Source organism: Nymphaea colorata, chromosome 1 (genome assembly GCF_008831285.2).
Source record: "Nymphaea colorata isolate Beijing-Zhang1983 chromosome 1, ASM883128v2, whole genome shotgun sequence".
Classification (NCBI taxonomy): Eukaryota; Viridiplantae; Streptophyta; class Magnoliopsida; order Nymphaeales; family Nymphaeaceae; genus Nymphaea; species Nymphaea colorata.
In genome coordinates, this window is record NC_045138.2 from 29,816,686 (window position 1) to 29,837,204 (window position 20,519).

At 37.9% G+C, this 20,519-nt stretch overlaps 2 protein-coding genes across 2 annotated transcripts; both read right to left on the reverse strand.

The window, feature by feature from the left end:
- Positions 1–41: 41 nt before the first annotated feature.
- On the reverse strand, positions 42–3,747 carry LOC116246156 (uncharacterized). Its single transcript, XM_031617878.2, has 4 exons — positions 3,577–3,747; positions 2,081–2,275; positions 1,550–1,712; positions 42–241 (listed from the first exon to the last, which is right to left on the reverse strand). The coding sequence occupies exons 2-4, from the start codon at positions 2,216–2,218 to the stop codon at positions 42–44; spliced, it is 501 nt and encodes a 166-aa protein (XP_031473738.1). The 5' UTR covers positions 2,219–2,275; positions 3,577–3,747.
- A 4,351-nt stretch (positions 3,748–8,098) lies between these two features.
- Positions 8,099–16,969, reverse strand: LOC116246155 (probable plastidic glucose transporter 2). The gene is made up of 15 exons (XM_031617877.2): positions 16,768–16,969; positions 15,034–15,250; positions 14,833–14,930; positions 14,010–14,121; positions 13,845–13,912; positions 13,097–13,229; positions 12,241–12,340; positions 12,051–12,163; positions 11,842–11,935; positions 11,558–11,711; positions 10,931–11,074; positions 10,756–10,829; positions 10,042–10,130; positions 8,818–8,932; positions 8,099–8,448 (listed from the first exon to the last, which is right to left on the reverse strand). The coding sequence occupies exons 2-15, from the start codon at positions 15,039–15,041 to the stop codon at positions 8,266–8,268; spliced, it is 1,485 nt and encodes a 494-aa protein (XP_031473737.1). The 5' UTR covers positions 15,042–15,250; positions 16,768–16,969; the 3' UTR covers positions 8,099–8,265.
- Positions 16,970–20,519: the final 3,550 nt, after the last annotated feature.

Genomic DNA, 20,519 nt, shown 5'->3' on the forward strand with positions numbered 1-20,519 from the left:
TGGATTACAACAAGAGGTTTACTGGAGTTTAAAGGTTAAAACTAAGACGATTTTCTTGACTTATCCTCATGTTCATCATGTGAAGATTCTAAATCTTTATTTTTTTCCATCACTTGCTGTATTCCTTCTTGGTAGCCTTGTACAAAATTCTTGAGTGCATCTCTGTACACTGATGCCCTGGTCATGTATAACCTCTGCAAAACAGGCCTTAGAGTTTCCATTCCTCCTCGTGCTGCCACAGCTGCATATGCCCACCATATAGGAAAATAAATTTGAATCAAGCCAGGAAAATAAAGGAAATGAATCTAAAAATAAAATGAGCAGTATGAATGTATAGAAACCTACTCCATAAATTATGCTCCTTCATGCATAATTCAATTGTACTATCAGCAACACCTAAAACTCTAGTAAACCACCATGGGTCAAGGAAATATATTGGCACTGTCTATGTGTTGCCAGGTCAATTATCACAAGAGGTGAGGATTAGGCATGAGTCTCATGACTAAGCGGAACAGTGCCATGCATAAAAGGGACACAAAGTTAATGTAGCAACAATCACACAACGTATACATAAACCATGAGATTTCATCTAAGACAGTCATCATAAATTTTGCATATGTTGTTTATTCCCTCAAAGCACAACCTAAACTTCTGCATTATATGTTGTCAATTGGTCATGCTCAACCTGCTTTTGGCGACTACTAACAAGTCCGCATGTTTCCTAACTATGTAATACGCTTCTTTAAAGTAATAAACATCAGAATCACAACCATATGATTGAAAGAACTTGCAGGACCATCTCCCAAATGACATAATCAGTAGGCGATACATGAGAGGGAAAGACAAGAAAATCAAATTCATTCTTTACTTCACTAGTTTGGCATTCTGAGAGAGATACTATGACTTGGTGCTACAACTCCAACAACTATACAGCTTGAAGCTTAGTAACACTGGGTCGTTTAGGTATGGATAAAATCTAGAAGGTTAAACCACCAGAGCGGTATCCTTTCTCTTGCAATAATTTAATCATTAATGTTCAGATGGACTGATAGGAGACTGCCATCCCGAGCTTGATTATGCAAAAAACAAAGTCCTAACTTCAATTGGGTAAAGACAACATGAGTTATTGAGAGATGAAGTGCAAAAAAAGAGTGTGAATAGGCTGATAAACCAAGCAAGTTAACTAATGCACACGCAGGTATGCGAATAATTAATGATTACTTGGAAAATCATATGTTTCCAGGGTTAATAGTTGCACATTCAGATTTTATTATATCCACCACCAGATTAACACTCCATAAAGCAACATTAGTTTGTGATGTATATGGTTTCGAGGTTCACAATATTGGTCTTAAGATTTGTTACATCCACCACAAGCTAAATATTTCATATAACTATTTAAAAATACTGAAAACTCGAGGAATGTCCAAGAATAAGGAAACTGAAATATTTACTGGAATTTAGTTCTAAAGAAAAGGAAAAGGAACACAAACTGTGCCAATCACAAGGTACACAATATGCAATTGAAGGACGAAATATCTCTTCCTACCAAGGTCTTCCCATGTTGATGGTTCCTTTCCATGACCCTTGCTCTTTTCTTCAGGAGCATCACTGACACCTGATTTGGCATTCCCATCATCTTTTTGCTTGCGATCTTCACCAATATCCCTAGCCCAACTTGCTGCATAAAGCCTAGATGCCTCCTTCACTATCTGTTAAAAAGGCACATTTGTCAAATAGCTAATGTAAATTAAAAATGAATACTACAAACTCTTAGCAACCATCTATTGAAGCCAGCAGCTTCACATTCATATTCTATGTATCTGAATATAAGGAACATAAAACTAAAAGCTGTGATTTTACAGTTAGTGATTCATCAGAGATATATCTGTGGCTACAAAGGACAATTACTTTCAAGGTGTGCAGTTGAAGAATCAGAGTCTGAAAATTTGTTTAGTTTGTGGAGCATGATATTTTTCTATGCTTAGATAAGGAATCACAAAACCTTGTCAAAGTCTACAAATCACAAGGAAAAACAAAAGAGCAGAAAAAAAGTAAACTTGAAACCTCAATCGCTTACATAGTACCAATCTTTCAGAGTAGCTTTGGGTCGCTTCTTCACATTTGGAGGATCAGGCAGGGATGAAGGAAATGCAATTTCTTTTAGATCATAGCGAACATAATCATACAACTTCCTGCAAACCACCTTCAGCTTCATCTGGTTTCTTCACAATTTTGTCCTTTGAAAGAAGAAACCCAGGAGCTTTACTTTGCGCTGTGCATGAAACATGGTTGACATTCATGAGAAAACCCAATCACGAAGAGAAAATTTGCTATCCAACATGAATATAAGGATCACATATATGAACTCCAGAAAGCAAAAAAGGTCAATCTGAAACTAGAAGACCCCTAAGATATGCATGCCTGGACTAATCTGCATCCAGGACGGATGTGGGAAAGAGCTAGTGCGGTATCCATGGTGACATTGTGTCGTATCTTAATAGAAGGGATGGTTTATCTGGATTTTCAATTTTTCTGGGCGTGTTTGAATGAAAGGGATTCAGAGACGCAAGATGGGATGGAGGCGGTAAAGGAGATAGGCCAGATGAAAGAGAAAAAAAAAAAAACAAGGAAGCCCAGTTCAACATAAACAGGAAATAGAGAACAGTTCGAGTACTGTGAGATCAAAAGGATCAAACATTATCAAAACAGACAACAAAAAACACAAACCAATTCCCAAAATTATTAAATAAGCAAACTACTGAATTCAGAACTGAGTACAGCATAAGTAACAGAAAAAAGCAGGATGCATATCGACCTTTCAATTATCATGGTTACGTACAATATACGCGACTTACATTAACGTAATGCAATCACCGCGATGGTGGTGGACAGTCGATCATACCTTCAAATCGGAAATCTGACGGGGCCCACACGGACTAAACCCATGTGTGAACCAATAGCAGAATAAATGGATGAGACTAGAACAGTAATTCAGTATATAACACCTAAAAGAGTGGAAGAGAAATTAAACATGGCTCCATGATGAGGAGATGGGTACCTGAAAATCACATAAGAAACACACATACAACACAAGTAGCAACAAATGATGAAGGAATCTGGTGGCTCCAAGCACCAATGGCAACAATTCCATTGCCAAAGATTGACTCATGCGCACGAATTCTCGATTCAAAAAAAAAAAAAGAATGAATGATCATAAATCAACTCTCGTTCGACAAGGCCATTCGTTTCTTGTTACTTGATTTCCTAAAGATAAAAAACAGAAAGAGGACGTCTTCCTGCGCCACTTCACGAGAGAAGAAGCAGCGGTGGAACCTGCCTTCCTCAGTCTCTGCTTCATCTGCTATGATGAATTTCTTAACTAGGCGAAAACAAACATCCCTCTCTCCACGACATGGTAGGACAGGATGCTCGAGCAGATAAAGAGAGGGAGATTGACAAACATCTGGCCGGCGCCAAGACTCCCGACAACAAGGCGGAAGATGACCGAAGGGCGACACACACACACGCACACGCACAGAGAGAGAGAGAGAGAGAGAGAGAGAGAGAGATCACCGGTTGATGTTAAAGTTTGACGAGCTGCCGGAAAAAACTCCTTTGCATTGCCGGGAAAAGCTCCTTGGGTGCCGAACCCGGCCTCTTGAACCGCAGGCTGCTGCATATGCTGAAGAGGGACTCCTCGACGAGGGAAGTGGCGGCAGCTGTGTGAGACAGAGTGGAGGGAAATAGTTGGGGGGAGAGAGCGCGTGAGAATAATAACCCTGAGGAAGATAAATGCGGCACGAGGGGTGAGAAAGTCAGGCCTCGTGAGGCCGGATGATTTTCGTGAATTTTTTCTTTGATTAAAATGATGAAAACAAATTAATTTTGCAATAAAAAACAAATTAAAAAATGACAAATTATATAAAAAAATCAACACTTTAGCTTTCACTCTCCTCGTGGCAATGGCGAACGGAGTTTTTGGTAGGGGTCATCAAGTTAGGTCTGGCGTGGGCACAACATACAATTTTAAGGGCCTTCTATAGAATCTCGAGTAGACAATAGCCACAAATGAACTAATAAGATATATAGTCCTATGTATGTAACAAATCTATGCACTGAAAATTTACTAAAATACAAATACATGCAACGGTATCCCTAAAATGGCAGAACCTTTTACACAACACATATATAAGAGGTCACCATTCAATCATGGCCATTTGATGCAATGCACCGGAAGTGTGCTGTATGGAGAACTTGAACAGGAAAATCTATATATATATATATATATATATATATATATATATATATATATATATATATATATATATATATATATATTGAGTGAATGGTGACTATAGCTATTTAAAGTTACTCAACCATCTAACTAAGGCCATTCATTTGATTAACATGGATGGTTGAGAGAAAAACTTGAAAAAAAATAAAAAATTAATACTAAATAACAAAAATACCCATCTTTTTTTTTTCTTAAGCATCTATCATGATGGATCATACTGTCCTCATTAAATGGTAAGTGACTAGAAAAAGCCAAAGTCACCATTATATATATATATATATAGAACAACTGAGTTCCTGTAGTTCCCCTTATTGTTTATAGTCTGCATTGTTCCTTCAAGACGGAGACTCTTTTTTCCAGTAAAGGTGGAAAGTGTATCCACAGCAATCTTGCATTAAAAAGTACTAATTAGTAGTTATTGTTGTTGTTATTATTATTGTCGTAAATAACTGAAGGCTTTGGCACCAGTTTTGGAGCATTCGGCCCTTCGAGTTTGAGATTTGCAAGCTGCTGCCATAAAGAACTTGTTGACCCCAATCGACGATTCTCAGTGCACCAGTTCAGGGCAGGGTTGCCAAAGCAACAGATTCAAGAGGCATCATAATATGACCTAATATATACTAGAAATCAGCGAAACCAGAAAAGGACCAATCCCAGCCTTAATTACAAGGAGAATGCCTTCACAACTAGCTATTTAATTCTTATTCCTAAATTTGCCTCAGTAAGCATTTCTCTCGTCCCATTTACGCCAAGAGAACGGCTGTAAAAAAGAGCTCTTTGAAATGTTTTCTTTGGTTTGGTTTCTTAGTCTTGATTCCTTCAGACATCGAACCTATTTAACTGGACACCAATGAGATTTGATATGATAAAGAAAACAAGATTACTATATAAGAAAATCTAATTGGTCGTTCATTTTCAGAATGTGGGGAGACATTCGAACATGTATACTACAGTAGGTCTGTAAAAATGCAAGGTGATGAATTGAACATTACGGTAAGCTGTGAAATAGATATGACAAGACGAGATGAATAGAAAGATGTTGGCAGCTCGCATTAAGCGAATCAGCAGTTTGAAAGTCCCACTGTAAAAAATGCTGTGTCTTGTATAATGATCCTTGAATATATGAAACTTTTTGTAAAATTTCATACTTTCTGTTAACATAATTTTTTTTTCTCATTTCTTCCAAATATGTGGGACCATCTTGGCCTGGACAACTGCATAATGCACACACACACGTGCGGGCATATGTGTGTGTGTGTGTGAGAGAGAGAGAGAGATTTCATAATACTTGGCCATCCGTTAAATGGTACTCTGCTACAGGAGAACTCGCAAATGCTCATGAATTGAACTATCATAGAAGTTTGGAATGAATTTACTCGTTCTGTTACAATAGCCTAAACATTATTTCAGAATGTCGAAATAATGATATTTGTTTCCAAGAGTCGGGGAGAAGTGCAAATCTTACACGCTGCAACTGAAGAAAGTGTTGCATAATTGCGTCGAGGATTCAGACGACCATCACATAGCCACACTAATGCCATGGGAAAGGAAAATCTTTATTGTAACCATTCACTGTGTTTAGGAGAAATATTTGGAAGGTGTTTATACATTATAAATAACAGTATAGTGAATACCATCTCTAACGCCAATGGTGCCCTTCCGTAGCCTAGAAAAGTTTCCAGAGATGTTAAATAATTTCTTATCTTTGTTTTATGGTGTCTTTCGTGGAATTAGAGCAAGGCTTGCTGAAGAGAGCTTATACCTCAATGAAGGCCTCCAAATTACCAAAAAGGATCATCGACTTCTTTGATTCCTTCATCAAAATAAGAACTAAACCAGTTTTAGATAAGATCTTCTAGCAAGTGTTGCATAACCGCGTTGAAGACGAAGATTACCATCACATAGCAGCATTAATGAAGGCACTAATGAAGCTGTTACAGGTTATGGATAATCAAGAATGGTGACAGACTGACAGCCATGCAGCAGTCCACTGAATGCCATAGCAAAAAGAAAGATCTTTATTGTAACCGTTCCTTGTGTTTAGGAGAAATATTTTGAAAAGTGCTTGAAAATACATCATGATAACAGGGCGGTGAATAATATCAGGAAGGCCCATGGTGACCTTCGGTGGGTAATGTAACACCCCAAAGTTAATCTAATCTTTACTTTTGTTTTATAACAGAAACAATTCATCGTCTGGCGAATTCCTTTTTCCTTCTTAGAAGTGCATGTCGAAGGGAAACACCGATCTTAGCAACTCCTGAGAGCAATGGTGGGACTTCCTGGCATACCTTCCCAAACCCAACAAGTCACCCCCAACGGCTTGAGCTCATAGAAAGAGTGATGCCGATGAAAGTTGGAAGTGCAACCGCCTGCCCGGAAACATGGACTTACCAGGTTTTTTTGCTGTAGGTTCTGACTTCAAGCAAACTTTAATAAGCAGTAATGTTCATGGTAATTAGATTTGGTAAAACAAATATGGTCTTATCAGCCATCAAATTCAGTCATTTTTCCAAAACAACATCTGCAGATATTCAATTTCAATGGCATGCCGTGAATATTCGTGTCTTATACCAAAAGTCGTCCTAGGGTCTCCACAAAGCAAACCCCGTGAATCCGTGATGACCAAATCCTGATCAAATTCCACTGTGCCGCTAACCTACGGGATGTCCTGCGCTATTCACATCAGCAAAATGCATTTGGTAGCAGAGAAAAGTTTCTGCATTGCCTTATAATGTTACTCCTCTTCATATCAGCTATATATCTTACCAATAATGACATTTACCGGCAGCAAGTCTGAGCATTCCCCAACCATATCCCTTCCAGTCGGTGTACTAAGGACTGTCGAATAGAGACCTCTAGAACTAGGAATCAAGTCTCTAACCTGCCAAAAGAAACCCACCTATTTCTCCTCCAACAAAAACGAAGAACCGAGGATCTTTAAGTTGCTCAAACATCCGCTACCAACAAAGAGAAAGGAAAAGGTCCGTTTTGCAAACTTCATGAACCTCTCAGATAGGATCATTTGGGAGATCTGATCATTAAACTATATCACACACACGTTGGACCACTTAATGGATCTATGAACCAGGTCTAAGCGATGGAGCAACATCACACAATCATGACCTGTTGATCCATTGACGTGAGAGAGCTCACACCTGACTCTTAACAACGAATCAACCCGTAGCCAAACCCAACAACAGAAATGCATGGGCAGATTTAGAGTTGACACAGACCTGGTCCGATCCGACTCTTTGAAAGGTATAGGGCAGTCTCCTTGACTGTGATCCACGTCCTTCCCTTCTTGCTAAGCATCAGATTCATCGGCTAACTGACCTACATGGCAAGACAACCTCAAACTTGCAGTCAATATCAGAACGGTTGCACCATCAGAAACAAACATAAGTTACATGTGTGTGTGTGTGTGTGTGTGTGTGTGTGAGAGAGAGAGAGAGAGAGAGAGTTTTCTTTGATTGGGCGATCAAGATTTATCATTATATCAGATGACACAAGTTGTGACCTCTCACCGCCATGCTGAAGCTAACTATATCCCTCGAGAAGAACAAAAGAAACCCGAAGCATTTCACCAACAAATGTCTTAACAGCTCCACTTAGGTTCACTCTCACAAGGGAAGAGCTCAAGGGTTTTATCAAACAACAAGCGTGTGAATTCACAATTTGTGTGTGTGTGTGTGTGTGTGTGAGAGAGAGAGAGAGAGAGAGAGAGAGAGAGAAAGAGAAAGAGAGAAAGAGTGGGGCAAAAAGCTAATCCCCTGGCACGTATTAGGAGTACTCAGGTGATTGAGAATGTACATGGACTCTCATTGAAACTTTTCTTGGCAGAAAAGGCCCCGTCCTAGATGGTATACACAATCAACCTCCCGCACGACGCCCCTACTTATGACACATGGCAGCACGATATGTATAGGAACAAAAAAAAAAAGCGAGTAGAGGAAAAACGACCGAAACTATGATGCAGCCAGGAGGGAAACTTCGATCTCCTGCAAGGACTTCCCCTTGGTCTCCACTACGTTCCTCTTCACGAACACCGCAGCTAAGATGCAGAAAAAAGCAAATATGGAGTACAAGACCTCAGCCCCAAGTTGCTCCAAAAGGCGCAGGAATAGCAGCCCCACAAAGAAGTTCACAACCTGAAACCAGCAACCACCTTCAGTCACAATAGAAAAACAGATATATCCAAAATCTTGTTGGTACGAGCAGAACCATGTTATAATCAAGCATGTTTCCTATTTTGACATCATCACCATCTTGCCCGTTCCAACTTCCCTATCCATATTCAGAAAATGATAGGGCCAAGAGAGAAGGCAATGGCCAGTGATCGCGCAAAACTGAACATGTTCTAGCGTATTACCCGATTGATGCTTTTATCAAAAAATAGCCAAGCTTCTCACAACTTTCCATTAACAATATAATCCAACCAAATGCTATGCATATGACTGAAAGTATACACCCTACAGTTATGCTGCACAATGACGTGGCAGAGCAGGGGAAGGACATACCCAATGCACACACATACAAACAGCCACAGCTTTAGCTCGGATGCGGCTAGAGAAAATTTCAGGCAAGAGGAGACCTGGGACAGGACCAGCTCCAAGCGCAAATGTGAACACAAACCTGGAACATCATGAATCTCAGAGTCAACAGAATGACGTGAATCCGCTCGGAATCGTTTAAAGGACAAAGGAAAAGGAAAATATTGATCCAACTGCTGGTTTCTATTCTCCATTTGTGGTTGAACACTAACTTATTTGACTTACATTTTTCTACTTTAATATGCAGGTCAGTGTATGGTCATCAACCAAACAATATCAATAGTGAGTTGAAATAACATGTTAGTTGTGTCAGAAATGATAAAAAAACACAAATGTCAAAATATGACCACCGTGAAAGGTTCTAGCTAGTTCATCCTTACAGTGATTGAAGAGAAATGATGGCAGTGTGCCTAAAGCGCCAGATTGTACATTACAGTTCAGGTTATTAAGGATTAGAAAAAATCCAGGTGAATAAGAACGGCAAAAGAGAAAACTAACTGAACTAGCAAACTAGAAAATAAATGTACTTTGATACAGCACACCATTTAAATACCACGCCCCAATTGATGTGAAGGTATGAATATGCCTCTTGCTGTGTTGTATTCTTCAGGGTCCTTTAAGGCTTGTATCATATTTCTAGCGTCCTACATTTCAACACCGAAACTTGAAAATTTTCATTTTCCCGCTACCTCAATCTTCAAAATTTTGACATATATTAGCATCCAAATGTCCAGAAAAAATAAAATTGGAAATGCAGAATATCAATTACGTCAGACAAAAAAAATTAGTGCAAAAGATGTGACCAAAGTGTGCCCCTTCTAATGGACATTCAAAGAGTGTTCATTCACAGTTTCACAAAACATGAAGAAAGCAGACAATCAGTAGCAGGAAGTCTCATGGAAGTCCTTGTTTCTCCCAAGTAGACCATCACCTACAGGTTAGATCCTTGACTGACAAAAAAGTGATTTACACCAACAGAATACAAGAGGATGTTAAGAGTCATGTGCCGGGAAATTGGCCCAGCATATGACATGTTTATGTTGTACCAAATATAAAAAACTTTCATGTAACAAGAAAGTGTCTCCCTTAATCTACGTTCACTGATTCCAAAAAATCAAAAGATGCCAATAGGTTCGGTTAAAGAAACCCAGATAATCTCATTGTTAAACCTCGGCAGGTGCGTGTACTTACAACAATATTCCACCAACGGAGAGGCATGGCTCCATGTAGTCTGGCAGAGAAAATGCTGCAGCAGATGCTTGAAGACCCTGAGCTACAGCCTGTGCCAATTAAACAGCATCCAAATGAAATTACACCCAGGCACATAAGGACAAACTTTAAGTATTTACCTAGGTACACCAAATAAAATATCATTTTTCGTTTAAGCATTTAAGGAAATCGGCAAAAATCAAAAGAAATTCTCATGGAGAAGAAAAATGGAAATGAATTTCGTTCCATTTTGAGAAAGCCTGAAAAACTCGTGAATCAGGGCATAAGATCCACAAAATACCAAATCCTTAAAAAGATCTTGTTATCGTTTCAAGATAAACTCACAAGGAACTTAAAAATGTAAAGTGGTCATCCAAAAGTGTAGCTTTTCTATTGAATGGTTTAATGACAGAGCCCCAGATTTTCGTAATGTCAGAAATTTTTGCCTGGTGACTAACAATTTGTATTACATAGAATCCAAAGATACACATGTGACAATAAGATTCTGTAAGTTTGCTCTAGAGTGAAGGTTTGCAGATAAACAGACTTCAAAAGCCAATTAGTAAAGCTTGTAGCTGATACAACATTGAACCTATAAGGGAATGTAAGTAAACGAACTCGGAGAAATATGGAAAAAAGTTCCTGTGTGCTTGCGGAACAAGACACCAGAAATTTTTATCCAAAAGCAAAATCTACCATTCCAAGGAAGCTTCCTAGAAGAAGCATCTTTCTCCCAAGTTTATCCATCAACAGCATAGCAACAATTGAACCTGCACAAAAGAATACACAGGTTTTATAGATGAAGATGCAATCTGCCAGTTAATGTATTTCAAATAATGGATACTTGAAAGGAAATGCACTTTATATTTACCTGTCAAGTTGGATAAACCAACACAAACATTTGCAAGGTTCGAGGGTACACCAGCCCTTTTGAAAACAGCTGATGAAAAGTAAAAGACTGCATTTATCCCAGACAGCTGCTGTAATCCGAACAATATAGATCCAATCATCACAACTGTAAAGTGGAGACATCAGCACAGGGCGAACAAAATATGACTAAGCAACAAGGTTTCAGGCACAGGCATGAGACCCGTCTATGGTGCCATTCAGAAAACGGCAAGCTAGTGTTGCCAACTGAAAGTTCATGCAGTCATGTTTGACATTTGATAAAGAATGGGTATTAATGAAGAGAAATTGCATAAGGCATAAATTAGACAGGTCAACAAGCAGCGTATAGACCAACAACATGGAACATTTTTCTTTGAAATAACTGCAAGGCATATGCCACTGCAACTCAAGTCTGCAGATGTCAGTGATTTCAGTAAAAAAGACATATTCTTTGTAGCTGCAGGCACGCTTGGAAAACCAATGGCACACATGGATATTCACTTGAATAAAATCAACAAACAGATTCCTAATTGAGATATAAAAAGACGAGAAAACCCATAGCAACTGAACCATGGAAATTCACCAAATAAAAGGGGATTGCCATGAATACCTTTGAAATGACGACCATAAAGCAACTCTGACAGCCTCAGACTCTCAGCATCATCCCCCTTGTCTAAGCGTGACAATTCTGCAATTGCAAGTTTCACATGAGCTCCACTTAAGAGCCTCTCAAGCTCTGCTTCAGCTTCATTGCATCTCCCTTTCTGTATAGGATATAATATGTAACAGTTTCCACCTTCAGTCAAAGGAAACAAACTAATACAATCTAACTTCTCAAATAAGCAAAGATAAATTACACAAATGGACCGAGAGAATTTCAACTACAAGGTTCACCTTGTAAAGCCACTGAGGACTCTCGGCACAGAGTTCCATGCCAAGGGCTAATATTGTAGCTGGGATGATAGATACCCAGAAACAAAGCCGCCACCTAGACCAAATTGAAATTAGATCAATAATTAAATTGAAAACATTTCATGAAACTGAAGTGAGAAAATTGTTTTCATTTGGTGGTTTAACAGAAAACAATCTATCAATTATCTTACCATCCAGGAGTTTCTTTTGATGGAATTCCAATAAAAAGAGCCATTATGATACCAAGACATGTTGCAATCTGAATAAAGCTACCATATGTGCCTCTGACAGAAGAGGGAGAAACCTGAGAAAATAAATGAGCAATGGATACATGTTATTAAGGTAAGCTATAATAGCTACAGAACTGAACACCATTTATACCTCAGTAACATAAAGAGAAGCCACAGCTGGACCCAGTCCCATCCCAATACCAACAAGAAATCGTCCAAGAAGCATACCATCCAAACGTGGTGTTGTTGCACTGCAATGATGAGTATATGCATCACTTTAAGGAAGAGAAAATCTTCTTTTTTTTTTTTTGCTTGAATAAGCCCTGCATAACTGGTTTTCCTTATCTAATGCAAGCACTTCAAGGTCTGACTACCTGGCATATACTTCTGAAACAAAATTATCACTATTACACTGTGAAACAGATGTACACAGCCAAGAGATTCGAAACCAACTAAACATGTCGACGGTTTCAAACATATTTTTCAAAATGTATTCATATGGGAAACATAGTGGTCATCCTAAGAAGTACCCATTAGATGTTATAGTAATGCCATTAGTGTCAATGGAATATATTCTGAACCACAAAATAAACAATTTAGGTTGGTTGATCCATGAATTACATAATCTACCCATCCCTACCCACCTCAATAACCATTGGCAACCGCCATGATACTTCTTAAAGCAGGGCAACTTGGAAATTATCTGGTCTCAGATAATTGCTGCACTGTTAGTACATAGAATTAAATAGTGGAATTCATCAAACAGAAAGAACCACCTCCACTGCTTCTGTATAATTTATTTCATTTGGCAGCACTTCAATTGTGATTGTCGAAGATAAAGATATGCCCAAGTAAAAACAACCCCAATTTGAAACGAACTGGAGAAGTATCCAGATCCAAGTCATGGTATGGATGTAGCATAAGCATGCACTCATAATTAGCCATCTGGGCTAAACAAGCAGATGAAAAACCTGTTTGAAGCAAAGATGCACAGAAGGCACATTTACCTCAAAAATGCTCCAATTATCATTGGTAATGCACTCAACTGGAATGCCCTGCGACGACCAACCCCATCTGCAATCCAACCACTAAGCATACATCCAAGGAATGCACCAACCAGACAAATGCTCACAACCAGACCTGTGTACCAAGTGAATAGCAGACTCAGCATGAACAAACAAAGATTAACTAAAGACAGACATAAGGATTGTAATAGAGATCACTTCCGGGCTCCCAGTGACCCACACAATAGAAAGTCAAATTCCATAGAGTGGGGAACATAAAAGTAGTAACTGCAGTGCCATCAGAACCGGTCGGTCTGGACTGAATGGATGGCAGATTGATTCAGTTCAGTGGCTGATTCAAGAGTATCTTGTGCCAGTTTCTAGATATTTTATTAAAATATTTTAAGAATTTTTTTATTTTTTATCTTTTTTTCAAGAATTTGTTTTTAGTATTGTTTACCAATTCAGCGAAATCATGAATTGGCTGTTTCACTGAATTGAAGAACTGATTTTGACATCACTAAGTAATTGTACTCACATCTGAATCTGGATTGATGGATGTCTTGCCTAACTAAACATCCAGCTAGCAATCGAGGGGAATAAGATCCTTCAAGTTTTTTCAAGTCTACAACTCTGAATATTTCTCCACCGTCCACAAATTTACCGATATCAGTCCCTAAACTCCCTACATCTAAATAGAGTACAAAAAGTACATCCTTCTATGATAGCAATTTTCAGCATAGCTTCTTACCTTCAGCTAGTGTATCTCCATCAAATCCAAGATCCAAAGACATGGTCTCAAGTGTTTCATTGACAACTCTAGTAACAAAAAATGCAAAAGTTAAATTATTTAGAACAACCGGCCCAGAACCACAAGATTTAAACAAAGAAGCAACCAATGAGGTGTGAAACTCACCCTAGATGGTAACCAAACAGGAATGAAGATACTACAGCCACACACACATGTGAAAGAGACTTTCTCCATGAAGAGCTTGTACCATCTTGCCCCATGCTGCCCGGCAAATGAGCTTAGGTGGCCAAAAAAGGGAAACAGATTCAGTTTCTAATTATCAATGTTATCAAAGATCTTTATTTTTTGAAATCAGTCATTCGAAAGTTCGTGAGAAATCCTCAAAGCAAGACAAATATGGGTAGCATATGGTCTCAACAGTATCTTAAAGCTCTTGAAATAGCAGCCATCTTTTTGTTTCCTAAAACTCATTGAACATCATCAACCTTCACAAAAACCAACAGCACATATGATAATGATTGCTTGACGGTCATTTAGCAGCTTTGTGGCAAAAAAGAAGCAGCAGGATATAGTTAAATTTATGAAATTAAATAATACTTTTACTACAAGATGGAGTTATATGGTCATTCATAACTTTTTCCAAATTTTATAAAGGTCTAAACATCATGGTTCTCAGTCTTTGTAGCCAACATCATTCTCAGATTGCACGCACAAATACAGACACAAACACTTTTCAAATACCGTGACATTTTTTTATATTGTCAACTGGCTCTGAAATGATGAAATTTTGATTATATCAAGATATCATCAATACATGAAGATACCGTAAGTAACTGTAATTTCATGATTTGTGACCAAACAGAAAAACAAACACAGGAAAATCCTGATCTTTAGTTGGTAGAAGCAAAGTCTAACTGTAATGAGTTGCACCGACAAAAAATTTAAGCATTACAGAACCGCAGGAAGAAATGTAAAGATTAAAGTTCACCTGAATTTCCTGCTGAAAGTCCGTCCCACTCTGAAGAATTAGAGAAGTACCTTGGGGAGATGCGCTTGTGCATAGAAGAAACCACTCGCAGACTAGGCCTTTGTCCAAAATAGGAAAAAGTTAGCATTACCCACAATAAGTTAGGATAAGTAGAATTGAGGACAAAAGGTGCAGAAAGAATAGAACAGCTCAGAATCTAACCAAACCATGGTGATTCTCTCCCACAAGAAGCCAATTTCAAGGAATTAAGACAATATGCATATAAAATTTGTACTCTTCTTTGATTATTTCGTTGCCAATCTGGACGACCATAAGCACTTGCTTCCGTAACCAATGCCTAGTATCTTGTCATACAACTAATGCAGTTAAGAACTTCCCAATCTGTGAGATCATGTCACCAGTCTCCTGGACTGACGCCCTGTAAAAGAAGAACGGGACACAAGCAGTTATCAGCAAAAGCTTAGAATTTAGAAACATATTCACGTGACAAGACAATGCAAAAATAATAATAATAATAATACCAACTACGTTCAACCCTGAAGAGAAATACGGTAAAAAAGTTGGAGCCTATTGTTAGAAAAACTTCTCTGAAAATAAGATAATGAGCAGACAAATTTTGATTGGTGAAGTTTACCAACTCAACCGTGATTCCTGTTCCCAAGATAGATGAAAAAGATAATTCTGTTTCTCACAAGCCATGGTACCGGATTATGTTTCTAAGAACTAATTTTCAGCTTACGAGCCCCAAGGAAGTTAGGAACCAAACGATCACTGCACAGAATTGCACACAGAAATTGAAGAAAACTAGCAACTTCACTTGCGTTTTCTATTTCCACCTAGGATGCAAAAGCGTCTGAGTCAGACGAGCCAAATGCACTAGATTCAGATTCCAATCGGATTTCATGGAGCCAAAAAAGTTGCAGATCCCTATCCTTAAATCCGATCCATTTGCTGGCCTGTTGATTTCCTATTCTGATTAAGCCTCAAAGGTCACTCGTCGGCGGAGAAGAGACCATATCACCTTGATTTCTTGTTTCCCTACTTTAAATAGTTTCAGTTAATGTTGACAAATAAAAGTTAATTTCAGCGTAACAAAATTCATGACAAGGAACACCCTTTGGAAAAAGCCTTCTAGTGGCTAGACGCAAGCCGAATTAGTGATTCTGGGACTAACAGAAATTCTAAAAGAAGGACCTTAGAAGAGAGCATTCGTTAACATGATTTCACAATATGTTTTTCAGATAAAAATACATTACTTCTACCCCATGAAGATGAAACATATGAACACATCCAAATATCGGAACATTTGAAGCAATTTAGTTGGAGGAGGAAATAAACGGTCAGGTCAACCGAGTGTTTTAACCAGAGTTCATCCGTCAAAGGCAAGTAAATCAAATCTAACATAAGTTCCTCCTCAACAAGAGGATCAAGTAACGAAGTCATTTTATATTTTACAAAACTGGACGAAAATAATCAGATAACCATGGAAAAGACAAGGAAATTTTTGACAGCATGAAAAAGTCGGGAAATGTAAAACCACTTCAGGATTTGCACGCTAAAAGATCATCAGAAAGATCACGAAAAGCGATCGGAGCAACCAAACTAATGCAATTTTTTAAGAAGATTTCGATCTCCTTAGATCAAACGTTCTTCGTGCGTGCTGTTAAGCAGCTACTGCAAATGAAGTAAATCAGAAAGTAATCGAAATAACTTCTCATGAAAATGCAAAGCACGCCAAAATGCCCGAGATACTGGATTAAAACGATAGTATTAACCGGGAACGCGAGATTTGCCGTAAAAGAACATTCCAAACTAACAAAAGATCGCCTAACGAAGAATCTGTTCCTAACTAGTGAAGAACACGCAATTTCTGGTGATTCTTCTATAGGAAAACAATAAATTTGAAAAGAAAAGTCGAAGACACAAAACGCTCACCACCGGTAGAAAGCTTTCAGATTGACGGGCAGAGTAGAACGTTTTTGGTGCCAAAGGAGACGAAGATCACCTCCAGATGGAATCGGCGATTCATATATAAATCTTCCGAACAAGCTACTTATACTTTCTGGAGTTTTCGGCAACAACAGTCTCACAGTGAGTGAAAGAGAGCAACAGAGGCCGCCCTGGTGACTTCAGGAGGCTTCTTCTCAGAAACAAAGGTTAAATATTGGATTCTTACGCGAGAGAGTCCGATTAGTGTATATTACAAATCAGTACCTATATTACATTTTTTTCATGAAACTACATTAAACTTTTATTAATTCCTGAAAACAAAGCTTAAACGGTTTTACTTAGGAACCTTGTAAATACAACTCCTATTCCGAACTTTAACTACTATGAAACTAAAACGTACGGATTCGTGTCTAATCTCAACCCAAAACCAACAAGAAAATCTCATTTTTCCGTTGTACAAATTCAAACTGTTCACCTTATTGTATGATCCGCTTTGCTTGCAAAAAAGAAAAATTGTATATTAAACTTGCATAATTCAACCACAAATTTCTATTGACATTTCTAACTTTATTTTTCCCTTGGCAAAACACACTTCACTAAACATTTGATGTTCATAATACTTTTGAAAGAAGAGAAGGCAAATTTTTTTTCTAGTTAAGGAAAAATATTGCATCGAGAGGTGTAGTACAGCTGGTCAGAAGAGTGTTAAATAAAAAACACATCGTTGATTTGATTTTCACATGTACTGCTCTCGTTAGATCAATGACGATGGGATCACGACACTCCTTGAAGAGTGTATCGTACCACCCAAGTCCCCAATGCAATCCAGGATTTTAGAAACTCGGGAAAATAATTTAGAGATGTCTTCAATTTTTTTTTTTTAACACTAGGCTGTTAACCTAGTCCAGATTTAAGTAATTCTGAACCTAAAAAGGTGAATAGTTTGACACTTACAAAGCAAAGAATTTTCGTAATTTTTCAACCGCGTAGGAGGGTCAAAATGCACTGACGGTGCCAAAGTAAGCACTAATTAGTAAATCATGCAAATAAGTTACGATTTTGTAATATTCCTATAAGATGAGGACTACCATAGGAAAAAAATCTGAATTTTTTTTTTTTTAAGTGTTGCATTTAATTTGAGCAGAGCTTTCTACGTCCGCCTCACCGTGAAGCTAACTACTTCCTCCGACCGCTGAGGACACGTGGTGGCTCGTGACTTCTGTCACGTGAGCTCCACCGTCCTCTCTCCCTTTTCATTTAAGCAATGTAAAAACACTGAAGCGTGGTTAATCGGTCAAAAATTAAAATAATTAACAAATATGCAAAAAAATAATTTTAAAATATATATATATAATTCAATTATTTTCAAAAAACAGCTTTGCAAAACATGATTTATTTTCAAGAAAATTTATTTATTTTTTTCTACTAGGTTGCATTTGATTATCACCTTTAGTCCGATTTTAAATTCTTCTTTTTTACATTAAAGTGTGGATTGGGGTAAATGCTAAAAAGTTGATACAATTACATGAATTTGAAATTTCTTCGGATTTGGGAAACCAAACAACCTTAGAGTTTTAGTATTTTATGAGCCGATATTTTTTATAGTAATTAAAAATAACAATTTTAAAAAAATAAAAAAAAATTGGTTGTCTTAATATGTGTTTGCCATCAAATCGCTCTTGATATTAAGGTTAGATTGCACAAAGAACATATCGCCGGTGTGTTTTAGGTGGTTCGGTTTTTATTCTCAAGTGGTTTGAGACATAAATATCGCTCTCTAAAAGTTGTCACGTGCCTAACTTAGTCGCATTCATTAGTCATTGTCACTAAGCGAACCAAGTCTTAGAAGTCTATTCAAATATCATATCGTCGAAACTCGAAGTCATGGTAAGATTTGAGTGTACAAAATGCGAAATCAGAACTGAATTTCTGTAAGTAAACTAATTTGGACATTCGTTGCAAACAGACACCAATTGAACCCACTAAAAAAAAGAATTTATACCTTATTTAAATTTACCCAATTATTGGATCTTATAATTTCCAATCGAAAATCTATAACAACCAAACCATTGACGTACTTATAATAGTATTATAAAATTAAAGTAATAGTCGTGTGGATTATTATAACTACTTCTTTTAGCAACAGATTTTTAATATATATATATATATATATATATAATATGTGCTCTAACGATATGTATTAGCAATATCGTTCAAGTAAGTTTTGTTTGAAGATAGAGTTAGATTAATTTACTTAGTTACCCAACAAGTTGTTGAAAAATTTATAAGTTATCATTTTCATTTTATTAACACTATTATCAATATTTTACCATCTTTAAACATGAAAAAATGTAAAAAAGTTTGTGACATAGTAATATAAGTTCTGCAGGTAGACACTTTTGTCTAAACGCCTACTGCCATCCCGTATAGAGTGTTTGCATGTATTCGATACTTTCCGCAAACAAACAAGTTAAAATAGTGTCTTGCTTTTTATTGGACGTATATATACGTGGCAAGGATATGAGTCCTAGCAAGTACCAGCCGCTGATCTTGTCCCCGAACAGTCACCAATGTGGACCGCATGTGTTCCACCGGTCGCTCGCAGCTGATTGTTTGGATCCGAGTTGGTTCACACCGCTATTTATGCCGAACAGAGACGAGGACAACTTCCGTCCTATGGGCCTTTCCAAAGGTCATGAAATGAACGGGTTCATCGAATTATAATTTCAAAATTTTAGTTCATTGAAAATAAAAATTAATTTCAAATTCTTTTGTATACTTTGAACTGAAATGCTTAAATTTTTTAATTTTTTTCTAATTTGGAGAGGCCTGGCGGGCGAGCCCCTCCCCCGCTTCCCTCTTACACATGCCTCGGCTGCAGGGCCCGTCCAAAGTAAGTGTGGGCAATTGCCCACATTGAGCCACAAACAATACTTATGTTTATATGAGCATCAATGCTCTACAAAGGTAACGACCCTACCTAAGGCAGGAGCCTTTAATTTTTACGTGTCCCAGCAAAGTTCATGAAGATTACACAAAGCATGCATTAAGCACTACTTTCGATAGTATTGCTAACATAATAAAAATTCAACGTCTTAAAGCCTAAAAATCTTGTCCTAACACTGCTGCCAGAGAAAACACAAACATGGACTCAAGTTGAGATCGCATGAGTAGTAGACTATAACATCAAACGGGGCCACATGTGGATTTGTGAGGGCAGTCGCCCACACAGTTACCACAGAATCCTCTTTCCCACTTGACTGTAATGTTGAATATAGTGACAACCTAACAAGAAGACTCTTGACAACCTAATCAGAACACTTTTCGTAGTCGAACTTCACAAGAAAAATAAAATTGGTGGCAACCTAATTTCTTTTATAAGCCGAGCAGGTCGGCACTACTAATAGGCGTTGATGAGTCGTCAGTTTAATTCTTGTGGGTGTTACTCTGTTGTACTACAAACTATGACATGCATGACACTCGAGTACAAAGATATACCGTAGGATCACCCATGTCCCGATGTAGCTCTGGATCCCAAGGGTAAGATCGAGGAGAAGGAGAGAGGGGGGTTACATTTTCTTTACCAAATTTAGAGTAACGGGATCCAGATCTGGATTAGATGTTTAGTAAGATCTGATCCATTGACATTTCCTATTATGGAGATGGCCCAACCATAATAGTGGTCTTCTCTTCCCCCCAACCGCAGCTGGGTCAACTCTTTGGCCGTAACTCTCAAT